We start from the raw sequence: 22,436 nt of genomic DNA on the forward strand, positions 1-22,436 counted from the left end.
CACAAGTATGCCTTTAATATCCTTTCGAATAGTGGCCAACTTGGTGCACAAACTGCTCATTTTCCCATGGAACAACATTTGAAACTCACAAATCATGATGACGATCTCCTACCAGATCTCTGTGTCTATCGACGGCTTGTTGGACGACTCATCTACCTGACCATCAAACTTCCTGATATTCTCTATGCATGCACCTAGAGTCCCTCACATGACTGCTGCCACTTGTGTTCTCCATTACATCAAAGGAAGTCCCTGACAAGAGATTTTCTTCTCATCATCTAGTGGGATCCATGTCACAGCCTACACTGATTCTGATTGGGCCAATTGTCCTACCACTCACCGTTCCACCACAGGATATTTCATTCGGTTAGGTACGAGTCCTATCTCCTGGCATACAAAAAAACAAACTACAGTGGCTCGTTCTTCCGCCGAAGCCGAATGTCGCGCCATGGTTGTCACCACTTGTGAACTCATATGGTTGAAACAACTTCTCACTAATCTTGGTATCCCTCATCCTGAGCCAATCACTTTACATTATGATAATTAGTCTGCTCTCTACATCGCTCACAATTATGTGTTCCATGAGCGCACCAAACACATTGAGATTGACTGTAACATCATTCATGATAAGATCCACTCGGGTCTTCTTACAGCCATTCATACCTCCTCCCACGAGCAAGTTGCCAACATCTTCACCAAAGTCCTAGCAGCCGGGATCTTTTCTATCATTTTTCATGTAAGTTGGACATTATAGACCTCCATGTGCCAACTTGAGGAGAAGTATTGACAGAATCACCAAATCCGCGGCAACATGATTTTAGGAATTATGAATATACAAAGTTGCCATATACACAATTGTTACCGTACATAACATAGTCCATACATAACATAGTCATTGTATTTATTTATTTGTATGTTCCTGGTCCTATGTAAAAATCAATTGCAGTAAAAGGAAAAGTTTGATCTTTGCAATTTTAACAAACAAGCTGCTAGTCGAAATAGAAGGGGCTAAAATAAAAGGTATCTTATATGTAGAGATCGATCGATCGATGGCATACATGATATCTATAATATGGTTCTAAAGCTAGCTATAATTTGGACTCGTGACGCAATTACATTTATATGTGTGTGTTGCTTTCATTCAGTTGCGTGGTTTGAATTCAGAGCGAGTGAATCCAGACGAAAACTGGGTTACTTGTCTAGTAGTATGTATATATATATATATATACATGTGCATGCGTATTTGTTTCGGTCGAAGACCTAGTCGATTGAGTGAGTGCATGAGAAGTGATCATGATCATGATGATCAGTAGGATGGCAAGCTGGCAAAGTTGATTACATGGATCAACATGCACTCACCAATTACTTATATATAATTCGATAATTACTTGTTAATTAATCGCATTAATATATAGTATACTGGTACAGGTAAGGTACGTGCATGGTAATTATTATTAAGCTCTTTAATTAGTTACATTTTCATTACTATATATGCAAGCTGTTTAATTTGGAAAAGCTTAATTAATTCTGATCATCATATCATGTTCAAACGGACGGTGCGTAAAGGTTGCCGACCCAATTCAAATGTATGTGAATTTGACCCCTAATGCAATAGTTTGAAAAAGAAATAAGACAAAAGATGACTCGTGAGAATTAAAATGTATGTGGTCGATCTTTCTAATTCTGTCACTGTTTTGTAATTGGTCTCGTATACGCCTGTGCTACACTGACGTGCTGATTTTATCATGTGCATACTATCTGACCATCCATGCATGTATGTAATTGTAAGCAAGCAACCCTCCGTCTCAACAATTAAATTTATTTGAATTATATTTCCATAGGAATTACGATTCCAATCGAATCGGCGCTCTGGAGTAGTCACCCAATGTGAAACGCTGTCGCTGTGAGATTAGTGTTGTGCAGTGCCATTCTTTTGGATTATCCGGTGCAATACGGTGCACCAGCACTGCTGGACCATCGTCAATCAAAACTTAAAATCATCATCTCCTTGTCTCTATCTATCTTTATTCTATATCTCACTCTGCAGTTTGGCCGGCTGCTGGAGAAATAGAGCCGCCGCCTCGTCTTCCTTTTCTCTCTGCCCAAACAAATAACATTCAAGGTCTCTCTCTCTCTCTCTCTCCCTCCCTCCCTCTCGCCCTCTTAACAATTTCATTTCTTGAACTTCCATTTGTTTGTTCAGGTGGGCCTTTCTCAATATGGTACTTTTTTCATTGAGTATTAGGGCTTAGGCGGTTCAATCGTTGGGTTTTCGTTTAAGTTTCCGAATTTAGGGTTTTCTTTATCTAATTGATATCTTATTGCTTTTTTTGATTGGATGCGAGCTTTACTGAGCGCTCTCTCTCTCTCTCTCTCTCTCTCAAGTTACTCTTATTCGTACTTTGTTCACTTGTTTTATTGTCATTTGATTGATTATATATATGTATATATATATGAGCTTTGTTTTCATCGTTACTCTTTTGCTTTTTGGTGGGTGCTTATTTTATTTGTAATTTGATTTAGTTCTATTTATGAGGTAGTTCTGAACTTCTAAGCGGGTTTAAATATATATATGGCGGAGCATGTAAAAAAAAAAAAAATGATTGTAAATCGGCTTGGTTCTGTGAATATTTCATATATTCATTGTGTCGAAGACTTTTTGCTGTTTCCACAAGCACAGTTATCAGCTGTTTGTTAGCTGCTGAGTCGCATCGCATGATTTGATAGATGCGTGAACCCCATGATCGAAAACTCGATTAGGAGCCGTTTCTTGTTTGAGTTTGAAGCGGGATTGCACCTATGCTGCATTTTGTGTAATATGCATAGTCCTGGTTATTATCACCCAAATTTTTTACTGGGTTTGCGTTACAAAAAGCTGGAGAAGGAATCAATTGAAACGTAACCCCTTAATTATATATTCCTCTGTATCTGTCTGTAAGCTGATCCTTTTTTTTGTTTTTGGTCATTACAATTTCTGTTACTTGCTGTATAGCATCTTGGCATTTTACATTATCATTTCCTAATGCTTGCCCTTTTGAAAATTATGAGTTATGTTGTATCTTGCGTAATCCTAGGAAGTGACCCCTATAAAAGGATTGATGGCGGTTTCTTATCACTCTATACCCTTCTCTAGTCATATTACGGTGTCCTTAAAACAGTGCAAGGTTTGATGTGTTTTAACTGCTTTGTTGGTTTTCATCTCAAGTCAACTTGGTAGTTCATATACCATTTTTCCTCTCTCTCTCTCTCACTTTGTCTGTGTGAATTGGACTGACATGTCATCACCAAATGCAGAGTAGGTTGGCATCATGGCTAGCTTTTTGGTGCAGTCAGCAAATATCCCCGCTTTAGTTGCAAGCCAGAGGTCTAGACAAAGTAAAGGATCTGGAAATGGAAAAGCAAAAATGAGTGTTAGAATGATGTCTAGTTTACAAGCACCAGGATTGCGAATGGGAAGCTTCTATGGATTGCGAAGTTTTAATTCTTTAGATACTCTGGTTGGACCGGGGCTAGATTTTAATTCTAGGGTGGCAATTACAATCAATTCCCTGCAAGGAAGGGGCAGCAGATGTGTAGCTAAAGCAATGTTTGAGCGCTTTACAGAAAAGGCAATTAAAGTAATTATGCTTGCACAAGAGGAAGCAAGACGGCTTGGTCATAATTTTGTTGGCACGGAGCAGATCTTGTTGGGTCTTATTGGTGAAGGAACAGGCATTGCTGCTAAGGTTCTTAAATCTATGGGAATCAATCTTAAAGATGCACGAGTAGAAGTGGAAAAGATAATTGGAAGGGGTAGTGGATTTGTCGCCGTGGAGATTCCATTCACTCCTCGAGCAAAGCGTGTGTTGGAACTCTCACTGGAGGAAGCCCGCCAACTTGGTAGCATTTTCTTGACTTGCTTTAGTTCTTTTATGAGCTTTAGATCTTGTGACTAGCAACTTTGAGGGAAAATTTTGTATTCTGCATGACTATTATTTTCATGTTTACTTCCCTTCTTATTTAGCCCGTCGTTGTTTCCCCATTTATTTTTATATCTAGCTTTCACCTGAAGTAATTTGGGTTATGGATGTGGTTTACGCATCGGCATAAACCTCAGTGAGTTTGCCTGCCATCATTCAATTGAAAAACTTACAAACTTTTTTTAGAAAATTTTTTATGCACAATCATTTTAAAAAATTGTCAACTTGTTAACATGAGCTATACCAAATGGATAACTTGTGGTGTATCATGACTTCTGGATACTAATAGCTGGATCATAATTTCTTGAATAGATTGTTTGATGAGTTTCAGGGTTTTATATGTATTTTTGTGATTAGTAAACACTGGCTTGGTAAGAATAATTTATGGTCATAAGGTTTCTGAAAACCCAAATTTCATGAATTTCGCAGGCCATAACTATATTGGATCTGAGCACTTGCTTCTGGGACTGCTTCGTGAGGGTGAGGGTGTAGCAGCTCGTGTTCTTGAGAACTTAGGTGCTGACCCAAGCAACATCCGCACCCAGGCAAGCACTACATGTTCCTTTACATCACACATTTTTGCTTTTAGTTTGGAAATTCATTGACTGCTATTTCACAAAGAGTAATTAACCATGAAAAAGCTTTAATTGTAATGAGCAGGTTATTCGAATGGTTGGTGAGAGCACTGAAGCTGTTGGTGCTGGTGTTGGTGGAGGAAGCAGTGGCAATAAGATGCCAACACTGGAGGAATACGGAACCAATCTGACTAAGCTAGCAGAGGAGGTAGTTTATACAACTCCTTTGTTTCCTTTGCTTATACGATGAGATTATGCTATTTCTTTTCATATAGAGGGTCGTTTCTAACTCTTTTCTTGGTTTTATAGGGTAAATTGGATCCTGTCGTTGGAAGGCAGCCGCAAATAGAACGTGTTACCCAAATTTTGGGCCGGCGAACCAAAAACAATCCCTGTCTTATTGGAGAACCTGGAGTTGGGAAAACTGCAATCGCAGAAGGGCTTGCTCAAAGGATTGCAACTGGTGATGTTCCTGAAACAATAGAGGGGAAGAAGGTAACTATCCCAGTTAGAATTTTACAAGGTTCAGGTTGGGGTATTGGCTATATAGTGCAACTAGTAAAGTAGTTCAGCATGTTCCTAGCATGCTAAGATTGTAGGATATTAGTTGTCCTATATAGGGGTGTAAACCGGTCGGTCCGGTGATGGACCGAAAATATTCGGTCCATCACCGGACCGGACCGAACACCCCATAGGGACCGGACCGATGTCCGGTCCGGTCGGTCCATTTGGTCCGGCCTATTATTATTATTTTTTTTTAAATCAATTAATAAAAAAAATTATTTAAAATACTAAATTAAATTAAGTGACTTATTAATGTGGATTATGTAACGAACTCAATAAAAAAATATTTTATATGGTCAATGATAATAAATTAAATGAAAATTACATTATTAATTTATATAATTACTATATAATTAACTAATTGATATTATATATTAGTTAATTCATAGAATATTAACAAGTGTTAATAACCTATTTAAAATTTTATATTGTTAATAGTGATAGGTTAGATGAAAATATATATAAAATATTGTTAATTTATAGAATATTAACAAGTATTAATAACATATTTAAAATTTTATATTGTTAATTGTACAATTATTATATAAATAATATATATAATATTTTTTTTTTTTTTTTTTTTTATTCGGTCGGTCCGATCCGGTCCGGTCCGAGAAATCTCCACCCCGGGACCGGACCGAAGACCGAAATTTATGTAGTGTTTGGACCGAAACCGACCATGCATTTGGTCGGTCCGGTCCGACCGGTTTACACCCCTAGTCCTATATGTGAAGAATCCAACCTTGAAAGTCTCATTTTTACGTTCTCTGCATATAGATTTACACAGTGGTTGATGTATAAGTTGGTGAAGCAGAAAACTATGTAAATTGTAGTGATATATGTTTTCTGTTTTATGCGATTTAGGTCATAACCTTGGATATGGGTCTTCTTGTTGCTGGCACAAAATATCGTGGAGAGTTTGAGGAAAGATTAAAGAAGCTCATGGAGGAAATCAAACAAAGTGATGAGATAATACTCTTCATAGATGAGGTGCACACTTTAATTGGAGCAGGAGCTGCAGAAGGAGCAATTGATGCGGCAAACATATTGAAACCGGCTCTAGCAAGAGGTGAACTACAGGTAATTTTTGCCTGCAAGAGAACATAATGAATGCATTTTTTTTTTTTTTTTTAATTCATGAAGTTCTTAGATTCAAGTTGGGTTCTCCGGTGCTGCATATCATTGACTGTGGATGCAACTATAAATCATTGGTCACTGGAAGCTGCATGCATTGCCTGTATTTTATGTATGTTTGAGCTTCAGATTGAGATGCAACTATAAATCATTGGTCACTGGAAGCTGCATGCATTGCCTGTATTTTATGTATGTTTGAGCTTCAGATTGACTTTCTCCAACATCTTAAGTGGTGCCTATCTCGTTTAGGTTTTGTGGTGCTAGAGCCTTTGAGTTTTGTTGACCCTAGGGTTTTACCTTGGGGACCATTTTGGTTCTTGTACTTGAGCTGTATGAGATTTTCACTTCAGGACTGATTTTGGCTTCTGGACTGTCAGAATTTGTATTTCTGTAGATGTATAGGATTTGATTGCCTGACATACTACAATACTTGATGGAGTAAGGGACTGATATCACTGCTGTTGGGGAGTTCTATGTAGCTTGGACTATACATTTGAGTGTTTCTGTTTTATTGGAAAAAGTGACACTGAAGTATTACAAATTCCAACTATCAGACGAGATTTAACTACTGTCAATATGTACTAGTCACAACCCACAATGTACATCCAATTCTGTTAGTGTGGTCAAATTAGCTTAGCTTTTCCTTTGTTGACAGTTCCAATCTTTGCTAGGATTTGTACTATTGCATTTTTCATTGACTGCAAAAGTTGAAATTGACCCATCAGGGGGCAGCCTAGTAGTCAAAGGGTTGGCATGGGATGAGTTGTATACTCGGACATCCTTCCCGGGTTAGATTTCGTATTGGGAGTTCTTCTGAATTACCAGATACACGGTTTTGGGTCCGTAGGTCCCTTCCTTGGTGAAGTTCCATGCTATAAAAAAAAGTTGAAATTGAAGTGTCACAAACTTCAGTTGTTACAGAAGATTTTCATTTTGGGTAACAACAATAAAAAGGATTAGTTACAATGTACATTCTTCAATGCCTGTTTGTATTGTCAGATTAGCTTACTGGAGTATAACTTGGATGTATAGCTGCAAGTCTCAGTTGGTCGGTTTCATCTCTTCTGGTGCAGTGTATTGGAGCCACAACTCTAGATGAATATAGAAAGCACATTGAGAAGGACCCAGCATTGGAAAGACGATTTCAACCAGTCAAAGTGCCTGAACCAACAGTGGATGAAACCATACAGATTTTAAAGGGGCTTCGGGAGCGATATGAGATTCATCACAAGCTCCGCTACACAGACGAAGCTCTTGTTTCTGCTGCACAGCTTTCATACCAGTACATCAGGTTTGTTTCTAAAACAATTAAACTTTTCTGCACCATCGCTCTTAAATATAATGTTGCTGCCACTGGGAAATTTTTGTTGAAAGTGGCTGTTTCGATATAATATATAATACAAAGATTGTTTATATTTTATTTATTTTGGACACTTGCTGATGAGTTTCCAAAAGAGTTTTAGAGTTTATGTTTAAAACCAGCATAAATTTAGCAGGTACAGTACATATTTTGGAGCACCAGCTGATAGTATGTTGCATGAATTCCTACTATCCAGCATGCTTGCTAGATAGCTTTTCTGCTAGAATTCCTTTCTTTTAGCATTTGAACAGCAATTGTTGCTGTCTCATTCTCCTTTTGCTCTTTGCCTCACAGAACCTTAAAATTTATCAACCTTATGTGGTGCAGTCACAAGGGGCTAACCAAACTCTTTATGTTATTTCTAATCTGCATTTTCTTGTGAGCTGCTGTATCTTGTTGGGGCTTCAGGTGTTGATACTTTCTTGCTATGCTGGAGATTAGTAGCCTGAATTATAAGTCCTGCTGGTTACTTCTATTTTTTTATGGATAAAAAAAGACTATAATTTAAAAAGATACTCCTGATTTCAAAATTGAATATGAAAACAAAAGATAAATTTACAAATTGAGAGGCCTTATGATTTATTCTATATTCTTGTATTTTTTTTATTAGTATTCTATATTCTTGTATTTAATCTTGGTAGTTGTTTATAGAACTATTAACCTCAATAATTTTAACTTTTTGGGTTGTACCCATATAACCTGGGACAAAACGGATTAATGGTATGTGGTGGAGTTGGTTGAAAACATCCTCCCAATGAATTGTGTAGCACAATTGAACAAGTGATGGACATGTTGTGTGTGTGATGGTTAAGAATTTCTCCTTCTGAATTATGCAGCTACCTCTCTGTAAATGGAAGAGTAACTTCCACAATTTGTGGTGGCCCCTTTAATAACATCAACATTGCTGCTGGCTACTTTTCTTCTGCATTTTATTTTCATTTTCATTTATATAGTTTTTTGTAATGTATTTTTATTTACATTTCAGTGACCGTTTTCTGCCTGACAAAGCTATTGACTTGATTGATGAAGCTGGTTCTCGGGTTCGTCTACGTCATGCACAGGTATGACTTGCATATCAGTTCTGGCACCATCCATTGTGTCTTCCTCATTCATTGTTGATTGACAACATGACACGTTCTTTACAGCTTCCAGAAGAAGCAAGAGAGCTTGAGAAGGAGCTCAGGCAGATCACAAAGGAGAAGAATGAAGCTGTTCGCAGCCAAGACTTTGAGAAGGTAGAAAGTGATCTTTGTGGTTTAGTGCCTTTGCATTGTTTTCATAGTTTCAGTTCTTAGAGGACAGCATATATAGCAATTGTTTCGCCTGAAGCAGGTGAATCATATTGAAAGTACACCAATTTTTATTTGTTGAGAAACAAAATTTTATAAGGGTTTTCAAGCTTAGTGACTATCTGAGAGTTGGTGAATAGTTGAATAACATTTTCATACCAGTGATTGTCACACTCAAGGAATGTTTGATATCTTTAATTCATAAAGCCTGCTTTATTTTCTCGACTGGGTTTTTTTTTTCTCAGGTTTACCTTTTGTTTCATGTGTTAACTTAGCTGACAATACATAAAATCTTGAACAGGCTGGAGAGTTACGGGATAGAGAAATGGATCTTAAGGCACAAATATCAGCTCTTGTAGACAAAGGTAAGGAAATGACTAAGGCAGAGAGTGAGGCTGGAGATGTAGGTCCTGTTGTGACCGAGGTGGATATTCAACATATTGTTTCCTCTTGGACCGGCATTCCTGTGGAGAAAGTTTCAACAGATGAATCTGACCGCCTCCTCAAGATGGAAGAGACACTCCATAAACGGGTCATTGGTCAGGATGAAGCAGTCAAAGCCATCAGCCGAGCTATTCGCCGAGCCCGTGTTGGACTCAAGAATCCCAACCGTCCAATTGCCAGCTTCATCTTTTCAGGCCCAACTGGTGTAGGGAAGTCTGAACTTGCAAAAGCATTGGCTGCTTACTACTTTGGCTCCGAAGAAGCCATGATTAGGCTTGATATGAGTGAATTTATGGAAAGACACACTGTCTCGAAGCTAATTGGCTCACCCCCTGGTTATGTTGGTTACACAGAGGGGGGTCAGCTGACTGAGGCTGTTCGACGGCGTCCTTACACCGTGGTACTCTTCGATGAGATTGAGAAGGCCCATCCCGATGTATTCAACATGATGCTTCAAATTCTTGAGGATGGAAGATTGACAGATAGCAAGGGAAGAACTGTGGACTTCAAGAATACTCTTCTGATAATGACATCAAATGTGGGAAGCAGTGTCATTGAGAAAGGAGGCCGCAGGATAGGATTTGATCTGGATTATGATGAGAAAGATAGCAGTTATAATCGAATTAAGAGCTTGGTGACGGAGGAACTGAAACAATATTTCAGGCCTGAATTTTTGAACAGATTGGATGAGATGATCGTCTTTAGGCAGCTCACGAAGCTGGAGGTAAAGGATATAGCCGATATTATGCTGAAAGAGGTTTTTGATAGGCTGAAGGGTAAAGATATAGAGCTTCAAGTGACAGAGAGGTTCAGAGATAGAGTGGTTGAGGAAGGGTATAACCCAAGCTATGGGGCAAGGCCTCTGAGGAGAGCCATAATGAGACTTCTGGAGGACAGCATGGCAGAGAAGATGCTTGCGAGGGAGATCAAAGAGGGTGATTCAGTTATTGTGGATGTTGACTCTGATGGCAATGTGACAGTGCTCAATGGTAGTAGTGGTGCTCCTGAGCCATTAGGAGAGGCTCTTCCCGTGTAAAGTAAGCCTCTTTTTATTTAATGACCATTGCCAATATGTTGTCTACTTGAAATAGTCGTAGTCTGGTATTCTTCGAAGGACTACTTGAAAACGGAACTGGAAGCTGTGGATTCGATTAATTGCTGGCTGTTTCTATGCTCTTGGTTTCGTCTCATAAAACACGCATAGGTCACTCACAGGTTGTAAGCAGTGACAATGAAGGATTTAAATCTTTTTATCCAGCGATACCTGATGTTAACTTGGCCCCAAGTAACCTTATGTGTGGAATGAACTTTTAATCGTTCAACTCCTTTTTGCCGGTTAGTTCGTTCTAAGTTAAATTTTACGATGATAACCTAAAGCCAGAGCGAATGATATCATTCTCCAGGACTCGTGATGTGCACGTCATTACCTAGCTATATTGTTTAGAATGCAAGGTTGATTGATACAACCAAAAAACATTAAACAAAATATGCATGGAGAACATGCATGCATGCACTCAATTAAAAATGTTAGACCATATTGCAGATTGAACCTGCCAATTCTCAAGATTGGATCATATCACTATTTTTATTTATTCTTCATCAATCAATCTTAACAATCAAAATGGGATTTTATTAACTTTTGTCAGAGGCAATATGTCAATTTTGGGAATTTAGTACAAAATGTAGAGCTAGATCCCAAATAGGCAAATCACTGACTTTTATGGCATAATTGAACAACTTTTTATTTGGGGATGTGGATTATCATCATTTCGCTTGAAATTATGTATATATAAGGTGTTTTAGATGTCCTGCATTCTTTTTTTGGCAGAATATAAAAGGATAGGAGGGGAAAATTGGAAGCTTTCCTACCTATCGTGACCATAGTAGAAGATATCCCTATGGGAATTGGACAAGCGCCCCCTCAAACTGGTTTTGAGCCCTAGCTTAAACCCCATCTCTACTAGGGATTTAATAGATCCTTAGACAGCTAAAACTAATAACTTGAGGGGAATCTATATTCCAATTCAAACACAAGACCTAGTGCATGCCAAACCTCTTGGGAGTAACCGAGGGACAAGGACCATTAAGCCACCACTCTTGGTGGTGGATGTTCTACATTCAAATTGAAACACAGAGTACCTATTTCGGGCAAAATATGGCTTACTTCGATTATTGTGTTTCTTACCCCCTATGCAAGAATATTACCAAGAGGCTATACTTTGTTATTTGCAAACCACCAATGCAGAACAAAAAACTAAACCTACCAGGCCCCGTTAGGGACACTTACAAAATATCTGGATAGGACAAAAAACATCAGTTTATACCCCTGGAAGTTATATGTGTTCAACTCTGATAGATATTAAGGGATTTGCTAATCTGATTCATCAGTTACTAAGTGAGACTGCCTGTTTTTAGGGCTTACACTCCCACCTCGGCTAATTTTGAGCACCGTCAAAGCCTTTTGTATTTCCATGGTCATGCCACTGTCCACACTTCCTGACGACAGCTTCTTGTGTGATTTCTGCAAATGAAGCTTAAGTGAACTGCTGCTCAGACCGGCATTCTTCCCACAAATGGGGCAAACCTTCATCATCGGCTTTCGTTGTTGCCATTCCATGGATGCTGTCCCATGTAGTTTCCGATCCAGATCCAAAAGGATCCTAGCAAAGCCATCATTGGGCTGGGCTCGGCGGTGAACTTGTTTGAGGGCATTCCATGCTTTTAGTAGAGTTAGGTTCCTGCATCACAGAAAATAAGAGTTCTAAAAAACAGAGCTTCCTTCAGATATCTACACTTTTTGATAAGTCCTTCAGATATCTGCACAATCATATTTCAATATCACGTATGGATGCACAAGGCAGCTGCCAGGAGAGATCTGAAGGCTACCAAAAGAGAGACCTTGATAGTATTCTCAAAATTATATTCTAAGATGTATGACTATATTCTTCACTTACTTCCTGAGCATTAAGTAAGCTATCACCAAGGTGGCACTTCTACTTTTCCCTTCAAAGCAATGAACTAGAACCCTCCCCCCTATTTGTTCAACGTGATCGATAAAATCACAAGCCTCTTCAAAGATACTGCTAATATTTGTATCCTCATTGTCAGATATCTGTTCAAGTGTAGGTAGTACAATTAGTAAAAATATTGGAAATTGAGTTACATAATCAGCAAAACCTTTGATCTTACTAATACATAAAAATAAGATCTAAAAACAAATCAACATTTTAAATATTATATCAGCATGTGTTATTATGTTCAACACAAGGTAAGTAGGAAAAAAATTCTCTCTTTTGGGCTTCTTTTGTGTTCGTGAGAGAGAGAGAGATAAAATGCTCAAGTGTATGATGAGGTAACTAAAACATCATGAGCCACATCTAACTGGACATGCAAAATGAGTTGGAACCATTTTCAACAGACTAGACCAAAATCTAAGTAGAAAAGAAATGAAAAGGCCCTTACAGAAAAATTTTTGTACTCAAATAGTTCAGGAAACTGAGAATCTGACTGCCCAATTTCATTTGAGCACAAACATAATATGTGAGTAATTCCTAAGTGCTGCAGTGTGAATACAGATCTTGCAGCCAGCGCCCCACCAATGAACAGGCTACTTGTGATTGAAGATGGCCTCTCTGTATTTGCAGCCTCAGATATCAATGCAATTCTCTCGAGAATGTGCTCCAGTCTGACCTGAAAGTTAGAGTTGCTAAAAAATGGAAAATACTCTCTTTATAAAAATGCATACCCAAACACACTGAGAAAAGTCCCAAAGAATTTTACTTTTGCATAAAAATAAGAAAAAGAACAGGACAACAGGACATTACCTTCAATTCATAAGCATCAACAACACTATTATTATCACTACCCTCAAAAAACCCAGTGTTGAAATTGTTCTCCTGGCAGATCCTAACAGCATCATTTCTTAGCATTTCATTCCACTGTTCCAACTCTTTATTTGATTCAGCATCAATCTGAGAATGCTTACAACAAAATCCGACAAAGAAGTATTAGGAGTGAAAAAACAAGAGATCTAATATATCATGCAATACTCACACTATTGTCCACATTCTACCATCTATTGATTTATTTGTCAATCCACAGACACTCTTATTTCCACCTTCCATTTCTAGTTTTTTTTTTTTTTTTTAATCCACACATAGGTGGAAAATTTAGTATTACATTTAAAGAACTATCATATACCAAGTATAGTTAGAATAAGTAACTCCTAAATGAATATGCAGCTACGAGTTCCATCATTCATTACTACACTCTTTCCACTTGTCATGTTTCATACTTTGTGCAATTTAAAGCTGTTAACAAAAATAACACCCATGTAAATGCCATAGATCAAGGTCATAAACACATACATTAAAGCCAAGGTAGAATCCTCAGTACTATCCAGTTTGGTCAGTTTTAGGCTCAAACATCCCTGCAGGATATCTAGTCTCAGTTTCTCTAAAAGAAGCAAAATTGATAAGCATGCCATTTACTGTCCATTTGAGATTCATCCATAGAGTACACAAATTCAAAGGATAAAACCTACCCAAAAATATTAAAAGCACATATCATCCCACGCCATGAATGATTAAAATTTCCACTAGAACTAAATAATCATAAAAAAACATTTTCATAAGTATATTACCAACCTTGGCAAATTTATGGAAGTCACGCAGCTTTGTTGTCAATCGCAGACTTCGAACAGGCTCCCCACTTCCTTTGCAATACTTTCCATGCCAACCTTCCCGTGACATTGGAGAACTGGAGTCTGAGCTTTCTTTACTTCCTGAAGATGATGACCTTGGACCAGTTCTCTGCAATTCTGAATCACATAAATCTGGATGGTTTTCATTGATAAATCGTTCCTTACTTTGTGGCGATAGCCAAGGACCACCTCCAGCAGCCTGTGAAGGTGACTCAGGAACCACTAAATCTTCTTTGTCAGGCTCCCCGAAGGACATTTTATTTATAATATGCAAAAATGCTCGTAATAAGCTTTCCAGTTTCTGGTGTAGTGTGAGTAGTAATATATGAAACCCCTGCAGGTCCCTAAGAGCAGCTCGGAACCCATTACGAAATTCATGAACAATGGAGGTCATTTCAGTTGCAGATATATCAGATGCCACTTTGGCATCTTCGGATGGAGGACACCCTAATTTGCCTCCTGTTATGTCATGTAGAAGGTTAGATGAGTACTCAGAACTATTAAATAGTAACTCAACCAACTTAGGATAATTGGCCTGGTCATTTGCACGTTTTCCAGCGGGAGGTCTACGAGGGACACCAGAATCAATAGCCAGAATACGAAAATCAGAAAACACGGACTCGTCTGATGTCTGACTTCTTTGGCTCTTCTCACTAGATTTAGGCGATTCCGTGATATCAGAAAGATCAGAGGCCTGTGATGCCAAACTTAAACTATGAGGGTTCAATCTGCCATCAAGAGAAGTTGCCCTTCTCTCTTTTTGAAGAGCTGTAATCACCCTGGGTCTGTATCGTTTGATTGCAAAATCAAATGCTTCCTCCAGTGCGTCCATATTTGCAGAGGCCATTTTGTCAGCCAACAACAAATTTGCAGAATTTCCACGCCATCTGAGGCGACGGCAAGGGAGCCTATCTTCATTTCTAATGACAAGGTCCAACATCAAGACTCTGCCAAGAGCGGATGCTGTTTTTTCAGCATATTCCCGTGACTCAAATGCAATTGAGCTCTCCAGCAAGGGAGATCCATGCACATAACTGCAGAATCAAAACATTCAGTCTTCATAACACCCCAAAAAAAAACTACACATCTTCTAGGTAATGTTTTGCATTGCCAAAAATTAAGAAATATAAAACTCTTCAAACTGCAGTCAACTGTATTACATGGACTTTAACAATGGCATTGAGTGAGGTTGTTTCTCAAACTGTAGGATTTTCTATTTTATCAAATATTTACTAATTTTAATAAAGCTAAAGCAGGCTCAAGGGTCCAAAACGCAGGATTGTCAACATAAATGATAAGAAATCAAAAGCAGAATATTCAATCTGGAAAATCTAAAGTAAATGTTGCCTCAATACGTGAATCCAACAAGCAAAACAAGTTGCCTAGGGATCCAACTTTGAATTATGATGTGTACATGTACAGAAGTTAGATCATGAATAAGATATTTCCTGATTTTACTAATACTGCTCTACCATAATTTTAGCGGATTATCCCAATTTATGTTTAATCATACATCCCAATAAAAGGCGGCCATATAAAATAAGGCAGGCCTTGGAAAGTTTTAGCATAAGCAGGAGGGATTCGCAAATCCTCCAAAAGTAGACCACACATATATGTAGGTTTAAAAGAAACAGATCACCTTTATGGCAGAGAGCACTAAGACACTTGGCTCAGTCACATAACTTCAACCACCTGATAGACTAATACAGAGCATAAAATCACTTAACTGAACCAACACTTAAAGGACTGTGATTAGATGAACAATTACTTAGATAGGTTCATGTTATTGTCTTTGCCCCCACAAAAATGCATATCCCATGCTGCCATACTATTACACTTCATTCACAGATAGTCTGAGTTCCATTTGCACCTCATAAAGAAAAGGCATCTGCTAAGTTCAAGTGCTTCCAAAAGTTCTGAACAAGTCATTTCCCCAACTTCATCTCCTTCTGAACTTGCTGCATCTCTTGCTTTCTCTGCAGCTTCCTTTATCTGGAGCCACTCTGAACTAGAATTATGAATGACTCTGCCCTGCGTTATATCAAAAATATATATTTTCAGAAAAAAAAAAAAAAAAAAAAAAAAAGGAAATTTCAAATGGAATTACTTCTGGCAAGGATAGCCTAATTGCCTAAGATGGTACACATCATATGACTACAGTAACAACAAGGTGCAACCTGTGGAGTTCGGACTCCTAACCACTTTGCAAATTCATAGCCAAGGCGTTCAGATTGTGTGGCCATTCTTGATGATGATATCTTTATAACAGCTGCTGCTTCCTTTGAAGAAGTATCATCATTCCCAGGCTGGTTGAATAAGGCAAAGAAGACAACTCCTCCAGAATTCACAGTGACCTATATATGCACAACAGAAGAGAAGCTCAGGTAGCCAATTAGAAAGTAACGAAATGTAGCAACAAGTTTAGATATGGCAAACCTGCACAATGGAGATCCTGTAGCCTTCTCTAGCTAGAAACAGTTGATATGCAGTTGAGTAGGATGAGGTGCCATGACTTATTTTTTTCAATATATATATGGGAACATTATCTGACTTTATCACTTGGATGATATGCCAAAAGGACATTTTTATCAGCTTGTTAGGAATATTTGGTAATTCAAAGTTGGATCCATGAAAGGATTTCCTTTATATATGGGTATGGCATATAGATATATGTTTAGGTTAGGAGATAGTTTAAATGGTTTCCAACTATAAGCGTTTGATGGAAGCACCAAGTGTAAAAATCTTTACTTTTTATAAGACCTTAGGAGATAGTTTAAATGGTTTCCAACTATAAGCGTTTGATGGAAGCACCAAGTGTAAAAATCTTTACTTTTTATAAGACCGAGTACAGAAAATATGAAAGGTAGCTAAAAGTCCCCGTGTGTAACCATGCACCGACACTTGAGGGTAGGAAATGAAGGACTTGCCAAACATAAACTAGAGGAGACAACTTTATGCGTACAATTGAAAACACACGCAAGAAAGTATTCTTTTCATTGGATGCTCGTCTATTGAATTATGATATGCTGACATAGATTCAATTAACATACCACTTCAATATGCTAACCAAATACCTCAAGGGCCTTGTTTGTTTCATCCTCAGAATGTTCAGTGCTAGTACTATGCTCGGTGTGGTGAAGCGAGGAAAGCCTGTCCCAAGAGAAAGAGGGTGACTCGATGTCCAACATAGCAGCTTTACCAAGCCTCTCACACAAACTGGTCTCCGCGGTCTGCTCAGGTGGCAGAGGCCTCTTTGGATCATCGATGACTTCCGCAGCACTGAATTGCAAAACCGTGATGACTACACGCGACAATAACAATGTGAAACAAACAAAAATAAATACGAGACAAATTGCTTGTTCACTAGTAATTCGTGACATTATGCTGAATATCTGTTGTTTGCCTACGTACTAAGGGATATGAGTTGCAATAACTAAATCAATAGATGAAAATAGTGCAGGGAATCAAGGAAATTAAATAGTACAATCGGTAACATTTGCAACGAATATTGGCTTTACAGTCTGCTGAAAATTAATGTTTCATTTGCGACAGTTCAAAGTAATAACTTCTTTCTTTAAATCGGTGATATTTCCCAAGAATTCTACTTTTTTTCGTGCAATGGAAAGAAATCAATTTGTCATTCAGTTCTATTAATCCAAACAGTCCGATCATCTCATAAAAAAGTAAAACCAAAAAGCAGCAGGAGAAAATTAAGAAAGAACCTAGAAGAAGAAGGAGAGGAAGGAGAAGGAGAAGGAGGAGAAGAAGGCATGGGGTGGAGGCGGGGGAAGTCAGAGGAGCGATATTTGGCGGTGCGTTTACGGACCAATTCCAGCCATTGGGTGAACCTAAACGCCGGCCCCGCCGCGATGTCTCCCAATACCTGCATTGCGGTTTTTTCTTATTGGAACAACAGAAACGAAAGAAAGAAAGTTAGATGTTTGCAAAATGAATCATAAACTGACCCGGGAAGTGACGGAGAAGGGCAATGGAGGGTAAGGATCGTCGGATCCGAGTTCGAGTTCGGAGTCTTCCCTGTGTTCGTCTTTAGCCTGCAATTCCGGCATAAAAGCAGAGCAAAGACAAATCCAGCAGCGATCTCAGCATGTGTATGTGATGCAAAAGAAAACCGCTAGATCCACACACAGTTATATACATAGATAGATATTAGTTGTTTTGTTTTTAAAAGAACAAAAATACCTGGAGGGGGAGGGAGACAGAGTTGGTGATAGGAGAAGGAAGAAGAGGGTCCGGCTTTTGGTCATTCGCCATAATTGTAATTTTCTTTATTTGGTTTTCTTTCTTGGGAGGAGTCAAAGTACGATGAGGAAAAGCGGAGTAGCAGTAGTTGTAGAAGTAGAAGCAGTCGCTTTTTCGTTTTGTTTTTCTTTTCTTTTTGAGGGAGAAGAGAAGAGAGAGTGGAGCTTTTTCAGGACGTGGGGGCCACACCCACCATTGTCGTAGACCAGCAGTGTTTGTTTTGCCTCAAGGATACCAACACAGCAGCGTGTCTCATAATCATCATCTCTTTCTTTCTTTCTTTCTTGCTTTGTTTTTAGGATTAATGTTTACATCATCCTAGCCGCAGCACCCCCACCTCCTGACATCACATCTTCCCATTATTAATATTTTCCAAATTTGGTATAATATAATAGGTTTTGGACATCACACATCATATATATTTTATTTTATTTTATTTATTCATGTTAAACTAATTAAATTATTCTACTCATCATTCATATACCATAAGCTTGTTATGAGAAAAAGAAAAAAAAAAATTAGAAGTGTGGTGTGTGGGATGCTAACATGAACAGTTAAGCTCATTCAAAAGTTGATATGAAAAAAAATATGAAAATATATTGGTGGAGCATAAAACTAAAAAAAAAATTATATTTCAATAATTCTACTTAGCATCTCACACACCACATCTCTTTTAATTTTTTATCATAACAAGTATGTGGTGTATAGATGATGAATATTATAGCTCAATTAGTTTATCAAAATAAAAAATAAAATAAAAATTAAAATATATATAGTGTATGGTGTGGGATGCTGAGTAGCATAATTTCAAAAAGATTATACAAAAGTAAACTCATAATCTGACGTGGCTTCATGTGATCTGTTAGATCTACTTTACAATAAAATTTACTTTATCATCTAATGCACCACATCAATGCACGTTAGTTTATAGATTTACTGTTGTATGATATTTTTATGGCTAAATTATTTTCCTTAATACAGTAATAAAATATATGAATAGAGCTATGAGAAACCCCAAAATGTCAAAAAATAAAAATAAAACCAAGGTATAGGACCAAAGGATTTGTCCTTTGGTCACAAATATATATATCATTGGCGAGGAAAGGCTAGCTGGCAAGCAAAGGCAAAGTCATGAGGGATTCACATGACAACAAGCCACCAAAGAATATAACGATGCATTACACACCGTCTAGGCCCAGAGTAAAGCCCATAAAGACGTCAAGCTCAATATGAAAACCCAACCGATTGTATCTTTATAAGGTTGGGATCTATAGAAATGAGTCCAAACAAGTTACAACGGCCAAATCGTGCTCAATAAGGTAAGGAGCGGTTTGGATTTAGATATGAGTTGAGATAAGTTGAGATGGTTTGTGAATAATAGAATAAAAGTTGAATTATTTATTATATTTTGTGTGAAAATTTGAAAAAGTTATTTTGGGATTTGAAAATGTTGAATTATTTATTATATTTTGTATGAAAATTTGATAAAGTTGTAATGATGAGATGAGATGAGTTGAAGTGGACTTTGAATGCAAACGAGGCCTAACTGGGTGATGCCATAGTAGAATACTTCAACCCATACAAATAGATAACCAGGTATGCTCTACTCTGAAGGATTGCTAGAAATTAGAGCATTCTCATATGCTTTCCAAAATGCCAGTTATCTCTAAATTTTGGAGAAAAATTTGGGAGAAATTGAATAACCCCCTCCCATCCAGATCCCTAAATTAGGGATTTGATTTTAGGTTGGTACAGTAGTTTCCCAAATATCAAGAACTGTTATACATCCCCAATCAATATTATTTTCCCTTTCCTGTTGTTGGTCCCACGTGAAAATCTTTCTCGACGTTGTTGTTCGTATTGTCCCTCTCTCCCACTGTTTGCCACCATCGACGGTAGCCCCTCTGATCGGCTTTTATATGTAAGTCTTTGCCTTTTTCTCGCACAAATTGAACACATACTCTCAAGTTAGTTTCTCCCATGGCTTTCATTTGAGATATTGCACAGTTTTTAATCCCTACTTTGCATTATGTATTAATTAGATCTTTGTTACCGTCAAAATCCAAAACCCTAGCCTCAAACTGGCAGTTGGATTTGGTATCTCACATATCTCTATCTGTGAGCTTCTCTAAGGTTTCAATCCATATCTTGGACTTTCCATTCGAGCTTGTGAGAAGCGGATTTCATATTAAATGTCTTGGACTGTTCTCCTACTTCTAAACATTCGAAATAGGAGCAAATCATGTTATTGCCAATATCTTGGATTTTTTTCACGGCTATTGCTGACATTTGAAAGATTAGGACTTGTAGTTGATTTGATCCAGTTTGGGCGTGATCATCTCCATGACTGATTGAATATAATTAAGTCGTTTGGGTATGCTATAAAAACTGATTGATCTGTTTGATGGGGTATGCTATTGAATATAAATTAACTGATCTCCAGTTTTGGTATGCTATTGCCAATATAATGTAGCATATCATGATAATTTTAGGGAAGTGACTAAGGTTCTTTGAACCATACTTGAAATAAGGAAGATATATATATATATATATATATCTGAATCTGTATGTGTATGTGCAAGGCTCCTGCTTCTGGCTAGCTAGTGGCAGTTTACACAAGTATCTGGTTCTATTGGAAATGAATACAAAATTCATATAAACTTATTTCCATTGCTATATATTTTCCTTGTTTTGTTCATTTAGTTGGATCTTCATATATACTGCCCCACTTTCAATTAAAAGGCCAAGTACTTTTTGCCTCTAAATGCTGTGCATTCTTGAAATAAGATTAATAGAATAGAGGCAAACTATCATAAGTTTTCTGTCTAGATCAATTTTGCAACATAGCTAATGTTTTCTTGGCTGAATTTCTTCATAATCATAGGTGGCAAGTATTTGTGTAGGCATCTGCATGCTGATTAATGACCCTCCATCTCCCCTTCCCTAACACCACTCTTAAGAACACTCGGCAATATAAACATATCTTGTGCTACTATAGAATAAAAATAGCCTTTAAAAAGTGGACTTTATAAGAGCTATTGATATAATCTGCAATATAAGGTGAGGAAAAAAAAACATAAAAAAGTTTTAGGCAAAACTAAAAGATCACTAATAATTTTGAATAATAAATAATTCAATTTAATATATTATTTTCCTTTAGTAATTTTAATTTTAAACAAATGTTATAGTGTTGTGGAAGTTTTGGTTATTTGCATGGCTAGCTAAACTCGTTTGTGATTTGCGGAATCTATTGCTCAAACTATGCTGTCATTTAAGCCACTTATAGTTTGTCATTTGAGCCACTTATGTGTTCATTATGTTATTGTTAGGTAGTTGTTTTGTGCGCTTGTGATTTGAGGAATCTATTGCTATATGATATTTGTATATTGAAAATTTGTTCCCTTATTTTTTGGACAATATTTGAGGACATTTTGCTGTTTACAAATGTCATTTGTAATCTCTTCTACACCTGTTTTGTATTCTTTATTTACTTGGTTCTTGTTCTTTATTGCTTCTCTCCTTGGTATTTAGTTCTACCTTTGTCCTTTGTAGATTTTGGTGTTGATTTAGGCCTCTCGTTGGGACAACATGTCAAGTGTAAGATTACGATGATGGTTCTAATTACTCCATAAGATATAGTTAATTCACAAGTGATGTTAATGGGACTCGATCGATATCGCAGGTAATCTAAACTCGGATGACCACCTTTTTATTGTGATAGTTTTCACAAAAGCAACCGGAGTTTAAGGTTTTACAGTTATTCGAGCTTGGGCTCCTGTATTACGCATGCTTTAAATAAAAGAATCATTCTAAGCCTTGTGGGAAAAAATTTAAATACTTGTTCAACAATTTTTTAGGTTAAATGTTGTGAATTTATACACTATGCAATATGATTAGGGAAGCGGATGATGTTGCTCTTATTCATTTAGCATGCATGTTGTTTGTTTAGTATCACTATCCGTTTAAGTGTTTGGATTCCTTAATAACATGTTCAATATTGTTTCGAGCTTGGATTACTTTCTTATTTCACCTGTTTTGATGTGATATACCTAGTAATGAACATCCTTTCATGGACATATACCTAAAAGCTTGTTATTTTGGCTATTGTAGTTAGATTTTGGCATGCTACTCAATATTGTTTGGATCATT

General features: G+C 37.4%; 2 protein-coding genes across 4 annotated transcripts; one reads left to right on the forward strand and one right to left on the reverse strand.

Annotated features, from left to right (window-relative positions):
• The first annotated feature begins 1,965 nt into the window (after nucleotides 1-1,965).
• LOC121234966 (ATP-dependent Clp protease ATP-binding subunit ClpA homolog CD4B, chloroplastic) lies at nucleotides 1,966-10,664 on the forward strand. 2 transcript variants are annotated; one of them, XM_041131131.1, is made up of 10 exons: nucleotides 1,966-2,122; nucleotides 3,295-3,879; nucleotides 4,389-4,504; nucleotides 4,620-4,742; nucleotides 4,844-5,029; nucleotides 5,963-6,178; nucleotides 7,306-7,523; nucleotides 8,578-8,653; nucleotides 8,738-8,827; nucleotides 9,183-10,664. In XM_041131131.1, the coding sequence occupies exons 2-10, from the start codon at nucleotides 3,309-3,311 to the stop codon at nucleotides 10,359-10,361; spliced, it is 2,775 nt and encodes a 924-aa protein (XP_040987065.1). In that variant the 5' UTR covers nucleotides 1,966-2,122; nucleotides 3,295-3,308; the 3' UTR covers nucleotides 10,362-10,664. The 2 variants fall into 2 exon arrangements, with proteins under 2 accessions (XP_040987065.1, XP_040987066.1); XM_041131132.1 differs by lacking the exon at nucleotides 1,966-2,122 and adding an exon at nucleotides 2,183-2,203.
• Nucleotides 10,665-11,467: 803 nt separating this feature from the next.
• LOC121234964 (dual specificity protein phosphatase PHS1) lies at nucleotides 11,468-18,552 on the reverse strand. 2 transcript variants are annotated; one of them, XM_041131130.1, is made up of 11 exons: nucleotides 18,228-18,552; nucleotides 17,991-18,079; nucleotides 17,750-17,917; nucleotides 17,102-17,306; nucleotides 16,205-16,381; nucleotides 15,898-16,058; nucleotides 13,972-15,061; nucleotides 13,150-13,296; nucleotides 12,788-13,015; nucleotides 12,280-12,437; nucleotides 11,468-12,063 (listed from the first exon to the last, which is right to left on the reverse strand). In XM_041131130.1, exons 1-11 carry the CDS (start codon nucleotides 18,297-18,299, stop codon nucleotides 11,697-11,699), a joined length of 2,862 nt encoding a protein of 953 aa, XP_040987064.1. In that variant the 5' UTR covers nucleotides 18,300-18,552; the 3' UTR covers nucleotides 11,468-11,696. The 2 variants fall into 2 exon arrangements, with proteins under 2 accessions (XP_040987064.1, XP_040987063.1); XM_041131129.1 differs by having other exon boundaries at nucleotides 13,150-13,305.
• Nucleotides 18,553-22,436: the final 3,884 nt, after the last annotated feature.

Source organism: Juglans microcarpa x Juglans regia, chromosome 6D (genome assembly GCF_004785595.1).
Source record: "Juglans microcarpa x Juglans regia isolate MS1-56 chromosome 6D, Jm3101_v1.0, whole genome shotgun sequence".
Classification (NCBI taxonomy): Eukaryota; Viridiplantae; Streptophyta; class Magnoliopsida; order Fagales; family Juglandaceae; genus Juglans; species Juglans microcarpa x Juglans regia.

Bases quoted from the DNA above. Each gene is read 5' to 3' on its own strand.
- LOC121234964 (XM_041131129.1), bottom strand. From the start codon at position 18,299: ATGGCGAATGACCAAAAGCCGGACCCTCTTCTTCCTTCTCCTATCACC. The intron at 18,080-18,227 runs GTATTTTTGTTC...CCGGAATTGCAG, and splicing joins CTGTCTCCCTCCCCCTCCAG to GCTAAAGACGAACACAGGGA. The intron at 17,918-17,990 runs CAGTTTATGATT...AGAAAAAACCGC, and splicing joins TTCTCCGTCACTTCCCGGGT to AATGCAGGTATTGGGAGACA.
- LOC121234966 (XM_041131131.1), top strand. From the start codon at position 3,309: ATGGCTAGCTTTTTGGTGCAGTCAGCAAATATCCCCGCTTTAGTTGCA. The intron at 4,505-4,619 runs GCAAGCACTACA...TGTAATGAGCAG, and splicing joins CAAGCAACATCCGCACCCAG to GTTATTCGAATGGTTGGTGA. The intron at 6,179-7,305 runs GTAATTTTTGCC...CTTCTGGTGCAG, and splicing joins TAGCAAGAGGTGAACTACAG to TGTATTGGAGCCACAACTCT.